The sequence below is a fragment of the Chrysochloris asiatica genome, unplaced genomic scaffold (assembly GCF_000296735.1).
Source record: "Chrysochloris asiatica unplaced genomic scaffold, ChrAsi1.0 scaffold00054, whole genome shotgun sequence".
Taxonomy (NCBI): domain Eukaryota; kingdom Metazoa; phylum Chordata; class Mammalia; order Afrosoricida; family Chrysochloridae; genus Chrysochloris; species Chrysochloris asiatica.
The window spans coordinates 3,720,126-3,731,428 of NW_006408572.1; the positions used below are offsets into that span (position 1 = coordinate 3,720,126).

At 42.9% G+C, this 11,303-nt stretch overlaps 1 protein-coding gene across 1 annotated transcript in view; it reads left to right on the forward strand.

The window, feature by feature from the left end:
• RAP1GAP2 (RAP1 GTPase activating protein 2) overlaps window positions 1–11,303 on the forward strand; it is a 230,209-nt gene that overhangs the window by 187,278 nt on the left and 31,628 nt on the right. Inside the window, exons 12-13 of the mRNA XM_006863247.1 lie at window positions 6,935–7,035; window positions 10,191–10,320. Coding sequence (XP_006863309.1) covers window positions 6,935–7,035; window positions 10,191–10,320 — 231 coding nt within the window. The remainder of the gene's footprint in view (window positions 1–6,934; window positions 7,036–10,190; window positions 10,321–11,303) is intronic.

Genomic DNA, 11,303 nt, shown 5'->3' on the forward strand with positions numbered 1-11,303 from the left:
AGTTTCGAACCGCTGACCTTAAGGTTCGCAGCCCAATTTGTAACCACTACGCTACCAGAGCTTAGGGGTGACGAAATCCTCTAAGGTAGGTTGCTCACAAAAAGGGATGCAGATCCTTTAGAAGGGATTGTAGGTTTTCATACAATATGTTTCGATTCTGCCTGATTGTCTCAAGTTCATCCTTATCTGATTTGCTTGCTTTGACCACATCTTCAGGAGGGACCAATTGCTAGAGGAAGACATCATGTTTGGGGAAGCAGAGCCCAGTGAGGGTGAGGAAGACCCTTGGTGAGATGGGTTAGTACAGTAGCCGCAGTAATGTACTCAAGCATGCTAGTGATTCTGAGGGTGACACAGACCTGGGCGAGGTTTCAGTCTGTTTTGTATCCGGTCACCCAGTCAGTTTGACCAAAACTAACAACAATCACAGCTTTTGTTTCTCTGTGAGCTGTTGGTCATAAGAAAAATCTGAGTTGGTAGACAGAATGGATCGGGACAGCTGTACTCTCCTTTTCCACCAGTCTTCCATCTAGGAGTTCACTTTCTGCCCCCAGACTTAAGTGGTATACTAAAGCCAGCTGTGTCCATCTCTTCCCAATTGTACATTCAGTAGGTCATGTGGATCACTTGTAATCAGTATTTATACCATGGTAATCGGCGAACATCAAGGCTTCTATTTTCCTTCTTTTAAGAGTCAGTTGGTTAAAAATGTACCAACATACTATTTGTCTATTATAGCTAGCATCTACATGCTGTTTAAGGAGCTCTGGTAGCGTAGTGGTTACGAATTGGGCTGCTAATCTCATAGTCAGCAGTTCGAAACTACCAGCTGTTCCATCGGAGAAAGATGAGGCTTTCTGCTCCTGTAAAGATTTACAGCCTCGGAAACCCTGTACAGAGTCGCTATGAGTAGGAACTGACTCCACGGCACATAACAACAACAACAACATGCTGTTTGGAGTTAGTTGGCTAGAATAGTGTTTCTCCAAGTGCAAGTGCGTTCCATGGGATGTTATTCTGGTGAGGCACACTGTGGATAAACAACTAGTTGTAGGGAAACGTTAAAAAAAAATGTATTGTGCTGAAATATATATAACAAAACATTTCCCATTTTAATCATTTTCCTGTGTACAATTCAGTGATATTAATTACATTCCCCATGTTGGGCAACCATAACCACTATTTGTCTCCAGATTTTTTCATCACTGTTAATGGAGACTATAAGTACCCCTAAAATGCCTCCTCATTTCTCCCTCCTGTCTACCCTTGGTAACCACTAATAAACTCCAGTCTCTATATATTTGCCTATTCTAGATATTTTATGTAGGTGAGATCATGTAATGTTTGTTCTTTTGTGTTGGATTTATTTCACTCAGCATGTTTTCAAGGTTCTTCCATGTGGTAGCATGTATCAGAACTTCATGTCTCTTTCTGACTCAGTATTCCATTGTATATCTGCATCACAGTTTGCTTATCCATTCTTCTGTTGATGAGCACTGGGTTGTTTCCATCTCTTGACTACTGTAATGCAGTTATGAACATAAGTGTCTAAGTATCTGTTTGAGTCTCTGCTTTGAAGTCTTTCAAGTCATACCTAGGAGTGGAATTGTTGGATCTTATAAACAATTCTCTGTTTAACTTTTTGAGGAACCATTACATTGCTTTCCAATGTGCAGACATTTTATAGGCTCTAAGAATGCCCGAGGTAAAGAGCTCTATTAGCTTTTTTGAACTCAGCATTCCCCATACTTATTTGACCACAAAACGCTGCGATCATCCCACTATTCTTCTATAATGGACATTTATTACCATCCTGAGAACAGTGATGTTACCTCACCTAGGTTCTATGAAAGAAGGATTCATAACCATTTCATCTTTGTACTGTTATGTGAATGAATGAATGAATGAAACTTTGGGCCCTATTGTGGTAGGTTGAGCATATCATCCTGTATTATCTGAGTTTTATTTTGCATGACGATGTCTTTCTTGGCTAGGTGATACACATTTCATTGTCTGAAATATCAGCATGTGTTCACTTAAAAACACTCTAATTAGGTGAAAGGTTTAAGATGTGAAAGACCAGTGCAGAAGAAAGGAATGACTTAAGGGAGATTACTCAGGTAGCCATTCTAATTACTGTCACATTATGCATCTTTGTTTTGTCAGCTCTGCTAATAGAGCTTGTTAATTAAAGTTTGTAGGTTGCTTAACTTTCTAACCAAACCCATTGCTGGTGAGTACATTCCAACTTACAGAGACTTAAAGGACAGAGCAGAACTGTACTTTAGGATTTCCAAAGCTGTAATCTTTACAGAAGCAGGCTGCTACATCTTTCTCCCTCAGAGCAGCTAATAGGTTTGAACTTACTGTTAGCAGCCAGGGCACTTAACCCATGTGCCACCAGGGCTCCAGTGCTTCTCATAAAATCAGTACAAACCAACGTTCCAGCGAAACTAAAATGATTGAACATTAGCTATCCACCTCTGAGTTGTGTGTGTTGTTAATGCATCTGATGCAACTTGGGGGTGGGGGGGAGAAGCTAACAAAAGAAAAGTCTTTTATAAAAAACAAAGCAAAAACAAGGCAGATTGTTGTTTTGTAAATCTACAGCGGGGGAATAATTTCGTATGAACATTTGTTGCATAAAAACCCTGTGCTGGTTCTGGGATATACATATGTCTCTTGTTTGCCAGGCACTGTGTTAGGCACTGAGAACTACAGTGATGACTAAGATCCTCTCTCACTGTGTGTGGTCAATTCAAGACTGATGTGAAAACAATGGCACTGTTAAAGCAGGCTGGTGTGAGTCCTGGAGGAGAGCTGCATACTGCAGAGCATGTGCATTAATTGTTTTTCCAGCAGGAGATCTAGATTGTCTGGGAGCAACTGTTCTCCCACACTCCTGGCCTCCAGCAAACAGGATGCTTGCTTGGCTAGAGTTGTGATACCATTCCTGGCACGTTATAGATCAGGGACCAACAAACTTTTCCTGTAAAGGACCCGATAGCAAATAATGTAGACTTCGCAGGTCATGCAGAGTTCATCACCATCATTCGGCCCAACCTTAGACCTGTGGAAGAAGCTACAGGTAATGTGTGCAAGAATGGATGTGCTTGTACTCCTGCAAACTTTATTTACAGAAACAGAAAGTGGGCCAGACTTGGCCTGTAAGCTGTAGTTTGTTGACCTGTGCTATACAGCAATAGTGTTTCCAGACTTCAGACATTCACAGATTATATCCAGGATTAGTGTCTTGTCTTTTATCCCATTATCTGCCACTGTTACGGTTTTTATCATACCTGCTTACCACTTATCCTATTAACTGTTGTCACCCACAGTCAAGCTGGCCCCTGACTCATAGAGAGCCCAGGTAAAACAGAACAAAAGATCAGACCACTGTGACCCATTGGTTGAATTTGGAAGTAGCTCTCCAGGCCTTTCTTCCTAGTCTCTCTTAGGCTGAATGCTCCACTGAAACCTGTTTAGCATCAGAGCAACACACAACCCTCCACTGACTGACGAGCGAGCGGTGACTACAAAGGGTCCAGTGGCCAGAAATCAAACTCAAGTCTCCCACATGGAAGGAAAGAATTTTACCACAGAACCACCCATGTCCTCGTCCTATAATTATTTAATTTTTTAAAAAATGATGCTTTAAAGGATGTAAATACATTTATTGTAAAATGAAATTTTATATCGCTACTATAGGGTGGCTATGAGTCGGAACTGACTCCACGGCACATAACAACAACAACAACAACAACACTCATGTATGCATTGCACTAGGCAAATCTGCTGCATGTTGTTGTTGTTAAGACCTCTTAAAAGTGTTCAAAAGCAAAGATGTTAGAGGACTGAAGTGTGCCTGACTCAAGCCTTGGTGTTTTCAATAATCTTGTATGCATGGGAAAGTTGGACAGAGAATAGGAAGACCACAAAAGATTTGATGCATTTGAGTTCCGGTGTTGGAAAAAAATATTTTAAGTGCCATGTACTACCCAAAGAGCAAGCCAACCTGTGTTGGAAGAAGTACAGCCAGAGTGCTGAGAAGCCAGGATGGTCAGACTTCATCTCTCATACTTCAGACATGTTATCATAAGGGACCAGTCCTTGGAGAAGGCCGTTATGTTTGGAAAAGTGCAGGGTCAGTGAAAAAGAGGAAGCCCCAATGAGATGAATTGGCACAGTGGCAGCAGCATTGGGCTCAACAGTTATGAGGATGGTGCAAGACTGGGCAGTTTCGTTCTATTATACGTAGGGTTGCTGTGAGTCAAATCTGACTCAACAGTATATTTAACAACAGCAACAACTACACTGAGGGGAACTCTGTTGGTGCCGTGGCTAGAGCACTAGGCTGCCAACTGAAAGGTCTGTGGTTCAAACCCACCAGCCTCTCTGAAGAATAAAGAGGTGGCAGTCTGCGTCCATGAAGATGACAGCCTTGGCCAAGTCTATGTGGCACTTCTACACGGTCCTGACACAGAATTGTCGTAACATTAGTGAGTTTTTGGTTTTGTTACTGTAATGAGATACAAGAATCACTTGAAATTGAAGTCCAGCTAGATACTGTTACCTATTGAAAGCTTGGAAACTGCTGAATGCTCTCTTTTGGCATATAGCAGGAACTAGGGAGTCCTGGTGTGGCACTGTAGGATAAACACTGGACTGCAAGGTCTGCAGTTAAAACTCACCAGTCACTCGTCAGAAACCCTATTCAGGGTCGCTATGAGTTGGAACCAACTCGAGGGCATTTAACAATAACAGGGAGATCTTTGAAGACCTTCTCTTGAAGTAATCAGGCCGACTGGAGTGTCTTCTTGTTATCTGTAGCCAGTGATTGCAGTCTATGGATGTTTGCAGAGCCTTCAGCTGTTTGCAGAACCTTCCACTATGGTGAGAGTCTGTTGATAAGACTCTTCAGTGTTTTAAGCCTGTCAGTTTACATAGCTCATTGTTTTCAGCTTTGCCTCCCTCCCCATTAAACTTTTTATTTTAGATCATTACAGTCACATGTAGTTGTAAGAAATAATACAAAGAGATCCACATACCCTTCATCCAGTTTTTCCCATTAGTAACAACTTGCAAAATTCTTCCCCCAAACCAAGTCACAGCATCAAGTTGATTTAGACTCAAACTGACTCTTCGTTAGGTTTCTGAGACTAAATCTTCACAGAAGCAGAGTCTCTTCTTTCTCTTACAGAGTGGCTGGTGGGTTTGAACTGCTGACCTTATGGTTACTACCCATCACTTAGCCATTGCATTACCAGGAGTCTTTTGTATGAAATTGTTGTGTTGTTGTTGTTGCCAAGTGCTATTGAGTTGGTTCCACTCATAGTGACCCTGCATAGGGTTTCCAAGAAGTGGCTGGTGAGTTCGAACCGCCAACCTTGTGGTTCAAACTGACCTTGTGGCCCAGTGCTTTACTACAACGCCATACTAGGACTCCTTGTATAAAATTATGTATAACTAACTAAATACTGTTTTGTTGTTGTTAAGTGCTGTTGAGTCAGTTCGTACTCATAGCAACCTTGTACAGGGTTTCTGAGGATACACACACACACAAATGAGTTCATGTGAAACTGGCAAAACCTGAGTATGATGGATGAGTTATAATAATGTCAGTGTCCTGCTTGTAATGGAATGTTAGCCATTCTTATGGATATGTAGTGATACCTTGTGGGCTTAATATGAATTTCTTTAACGATTAATGATGTTGAATTCTGGTGTGGTGCTGTGGGTTACTGCGCTGGATTGCGAAGTCGATTTTTAACTGCAAGGTCTGTGGTTCAAGCTCACCAGCTGATCCTTGGAAATCCTATATGGGGCCGCTATGAGTCTGAATCGACTCGACAGTACTTAACAACAACAACAACAACTGTTGATTATTTTATTATTTTTTTTAACAGCTTTATTGAGATATACTTTACATATTGAGATATACTTTACATACCATAAACTCATCTATTAATGACTTTAGTATATTCCCAGAGTTGCAGTCATTTCATTTCCGAAAGAAATTTTAAGAATGTTTCATTATCAGTTGGTCTCTGTTTCTTTCCAACCTTCTCCTTGCCTTTCACTCTGTCCTGGGCAGCCATGAAACTGTTCAGATCTCTATAGATTTGCCTGTTCTGGAAATGTGTTCTTAATGGAACCATATCGTATGTGGTCTTCTGTGACCGGTTTCTTTTACTTAGCGTAATGTTTGCAAAATTCACCTATATTGTAGTATGTATCAACTACTTCATTGCTTTTTATTGTCAAATAGTATTCTATGATATAGATGTGCCAAATTCTATTTTTCCACTCAGCAGTTGGACATTTGATTTGGTTATTATAGGCAATCCTTCTATGTATGTTCATGTACAAGCTCTATGTTGACTTACGCTTTCATTTCTCTAAGTACATATCCGGAGTGGACTTGCTGGGCCTTTTGAGGAGCTGCCGGACTGTTTTCTAACACGGCGGCACCATTTTACGTTCTCACTAGCTATTTATGAAGGTTCTAATTTCTCCACATCCTTGCTGACACTTGTTATCACCTTTCCTTTGGAATGTAGCCATCCTAGTGGGTGTCATGTGGTATCTTTGTGTTTTTGATTGCTTTTGAGCTTTGAGCATTTTGTATATATCCTAGATATCAGTCCTTGGTTGGAGTTCAGTTGTCATGTTGACATCAAGTCAAAGAACTCTTTGTCTCAACTTTGCCTTTTGTATTGACTGTCAGCTTTTGCTCAAATAGAAATAACTCGTTAACCATCCCCGAAGAGCCAGCTCTGTAGAGTGAGCCTCTATCAGTTGATCCTGCAATCTACAGCACTGGATGGAAAATGTGTTGGGAGATGGGGAGAAAGAATATGGGGGAAACCATATTCTTCCCTGGGCACCAAGAGGCTTTTTCTAACTCTTGCCTTGGTTCCTGTTTTTCTTGCAGACCCAGGAGGAGGAGCTGTTTGGGAATAATGAAGAAAGCCAGGCTTTCAAGGAGTTCTTGGACCTACTGGGAGACACGATCACACTGCAGGACTTTAAAGGGTGGGTTTCAGCCCCAAGTGGCTCTGGGTCCATTGATCAGGTTCTAGTGGAAGGGTGAGGGACGTACAGCTCCTTGGGGAGAGTGTGAGAGTTAAGAATGGGATTGATTTTCAGCATACGATGGATGCTCACTTAGCAGCCTTCCGGAGGAAAATGTGGTAAAGATGATTTGGGAAGAACTTTCAGGCCTGGTGTGTACTTGGTGGCACACAGCTCAAATCGCCCACAGTTCCTGATCCTAGCAGCCAGGTTAACAGGATCTTTCAACATCGTGTGTCATAGCACCCAGCCCAGTGCCTGGCATGTAATAGGTGCTCAGTTCTTGCTTCCTTCCCTCCTCTTCTTCTGTCTCCTCCCTTCCCCTCTTTCTCCCTCTTCTTCCACCCTCTAAGTCATCACTACTGTCTGGAGTTAATCATACATAGATTAAATTCCCAGCTCCATCACTTGCTAGCTCTGTGACTTTGGACAAATGACTTAATCTTTGCAAGACTCAGTTTCTTCATCTGTTTAAAAAAAGACATAATAATTACAGTGCTGTCCTGCAGGATCCTTGGGGATTAAATGAGATGATGTATGTGAAGCAAGTTAACGAGGGAACGCTGCTCTTCTTGCTATACCATCTTTCATTGACTTTAGGCTGCCATTGGAGTTCCCGGGTCATACAAATGGTTAATGCATTTGCCTGCTAACCAAAAGATTGGAGGGTTGAGTGCACACTGGGTACCTCGGAAAAAAGTCCTGGTGTTCCATTTCTGAAAAACCAGCCACCGAAAACCCCACAGAATGCAATTCTGCTTTGACATGCACGGGGTCTTCATGAGCCTCTGATTGTAGCGATGTTAACATGTGAAGCATCCTGGGTGTCAGGATAGAGGAAATGCAGTATGTGAAAGTCGGGGAGCGCCCAGAGGTCATGGAATCCCATCCTTTGATTTTTTTCAGATGAAGGGAACAGGCTTTAGCAAGCTTAAGTGAGATGACCAGAGTCTTGCGCTGACTTCAGCCGCAGAAGCAGGTCTAGAACGTAGAGTGCTAACTCCCAACAGTGCTGCTGGGACTGACATCCGAGTTCTGATGTCAATGCCTCCTCCCCTGATGAAGAATAGGGTTCAAAACTAGCAGCCCTGTTCCCGTAAAGGCAGAAAGAACAGCTGTGAGGTATTAGCCAGAGAAGGGGCTTTCCTGGATGCCTCCCCACCGGGTATTGCCATGGTTGGCCTCCATACTGAGGACTAGCTAGGCTGAGAACTTGGACTTGACCTTGTAGAGAGCAGAGGCCTCTCTGACTGCTCCCAACCTTGTCCTTGTTGTTGTTAAGTGTTGTTGAGTTGGTTCCGACTCATAGCTACCCTGTATAGGGTTTCTGAGGAGCAGCTGGTGAGCTTGAACCATCAACCTTGCTGTTCAAACTGACCTTGCAGTCCAGTGCATTAACCCACGGTGCCATACCAGAACTCCCAACCTTAGGGGCCACTGTTCCCTGGGTTGGGCATTTACCTAGGATTGTGGATGGATGACTCACCTTCCCACAAGACCTTTTGTAAGGAGGGGACACAGCCAAGACTTAAAGTGGAGTTTTTTTGCCTATGTCTTTTTTTGAGGTGAAATTCATATAACATAAAACTAACCATTGTAAATTGTACAGCTCTGTGGCATTCATACACCCACCACCACTATCTAGTTCCAAAAGCTTGTCATCACTCCAAAAGAAAACCCTGTACATCCATTAACTAGTCACTTCCCATTTTCCCCTTCCCAATCCCTGGTAATGACCAGTCTGTTTCCTATCTCTAGGAACTGATCTGTGTTGGATATTTCATATAACTGGAATTTTATAATATATGACCTTCTGGGTCTGTTTTGTTTTGTTTTCCACTTATATTTTTGAGTTCATCTACATTGTAGCACGCGTCAGTACTTTATTCCTTCTATGGCTGAGGAATATTCCCTTGTATGGATATACCACATTTTACTTATCCATTCATCCATTGACATTCTGGTGTGGTGATGCAGGGTTAATGCGCTGGACGGTAAGGTCAATTTGAACTGCGAGGTTGGTGGTTCAAGCTCACCAGCCACTCCGTGGAAACAGGGTGGCTATGAGTTACAGTTGACTCAAAGACACATAACAACAACAACAGCAATAATAATTCTTCCATGGGGCTACTTCCACCTTTTGGCTATTGTAAATAGTACTGCTATGCATATGCCTGTATACCCACCCCTCACTTACCAACTGTCTCATTATTCTACATTTACAACTATAGTAAAAAATCTATCTGACTACTTTGTGCATTAATGGCCTATATCTGGCAGTAATAAGTGCCTGGGTGAGGAGGCAAAAGTAACGCTATTGTGATGGTACGGTTTTGTGTTAACTTGGCAAGGCTCAGAGTCTCATTGGTTTGCCAGCTGTGTAACGATGTAATTTGATAGTTATGCAATGATATGATCATCTTCCATTTTGTGATCTGATGTGATCATCCTCCATTTTTACATGATGCCGATTTCTGCGTCATGGCCTGGTCTTTGGAGCTTCCTCTTTTGGATAAGTGAGGCGTGGATGTTTGTATTCACCTGCGTCCTTCTTTTCAAGTCTTTCGGTTTATACCTAGCAGTATAATTGCTGGATTATATGATAATTCTGTGTTTAACTTTTTGAGGAACTTCCAAACTGTTTTCCACAGCAGTGACACCATTTTACCTTCTCACCAGCAATGTGTTGTTGTTGTTAAGTGCCATTGAGTGTGTTCCAAATAGTGATCCTTTATAGGGTTTCCAAGAAGTGGCTGGTGGGTTTAATCCGCCAACCATGTAGTACAGATGTGGTTCTCACTTCTGTACTACAGGCAACGTAGGAGGGTTTACATTTTTCTGCGTCCTTGCCAATTACTCTTATTATTATAACTCTCATTGTGGGTGTGAAGTGGTTGCCTTGGTCTTTTAAATAGCAGATTTATGATTAGACCCTGGGCACGTCTGTTCTGTCGAGCAAATCTACTTGCTCTTCCTCCCATCCTAAATCCCTCTTCCCTCAGCGGCCCCATCTCCTGGTTCACGTCCCACCCCATGTACTTTGAAGCCTTCACTGTGGCTCGAGACCATTTTCTCATTCTCTTTCTCTCCTGACTCCTGCCCTGTTCTACTGACAGTTTCCGAGGCGGCCTGGATGTGACCCACGGACAGACAGGGGTGGAATCAGTGTACACAGTATTCCGGGACAGGGAGATCATGTTTCATGTCTCCACAAAGCTGCCGTTTACTGAAGGCGACGCCCAGCAGGTAACCTGATTTGGGAGGGTTTGGGAGTCCCAGGGCATTCAAGGTGAAGGCCACCTTCTGTCTGACCTGCCTGAGAAACATGGATCTCCTCCCCGCTTTCATAATCCATTTTGAGCTCTGTGGCATCTTCAAAACTTGTTCAGTTTATTGTGCTGTCTCATCAACGAGTCCGCACAGCTGTATCTCTGTGTGCCTCTCAATCCCATCTTGACCAATGAGGAGACTGTAGCTGAGAGTGGTTAAAAGACCTTTTTGAGGTTTCACAGTTGATGGGGGTGGAGGTAGAGAGGCAGAGCTAGACACAGAACCCTAGTGGTCTAGGAGAATCAGAAAGGCAAGTAGGTAGCCCTTTGCCCAAACTCTGACCCATTTGTTTCTGAGTACAGAACTGGGGAAGCAGTGTAGATGTAAAACTGTAAACAAAGTGCCTGACTTCTTAGGAAGAATGGAAATTGGCACACAAGACTGCGATTTGGCTCTAAAATAATGACGGAATGTTTTAGAAACAAATGGGAGCAGGAATCCTTTTGTATACAAAGTAGGTTTTCTCTCAGCGTTTTACCTTCTGTCTTTGTGTTACCTCCCAGCTCCCTGTACCTCCTTCCCCTCCTGAGGGTTGTTCAGTCTAGTCCCTCCTGTGTGTTAAATAGGAAGCTGTTGGCTAGGACCAAACATAGCATCTTTTTCTCCCAAAAAATGAGCCGACCTGTGTGGACTAAGTGTGACAGTTGGTATAAAGGTGCCCAGCATGTAGCTGAGAAACTCAATGTGAAAGGGCCTTGCATAGTGCCTGCATGCAGTAGGTGCTTAATAAAGGAACAAATGTGTAGATAAGCACTAGCCAGAACTTGCTGTACAGGAGTGGCTTACCATTTGAAACAAGGCGTGTGAAGAGCCTGGACAGATGGAGTGGCTCCTGACACAGAGTAAGTGGCTGGCGATTGGGGTCATGTGTGGAAGCCCCTGGAATAGTTTGGGATACT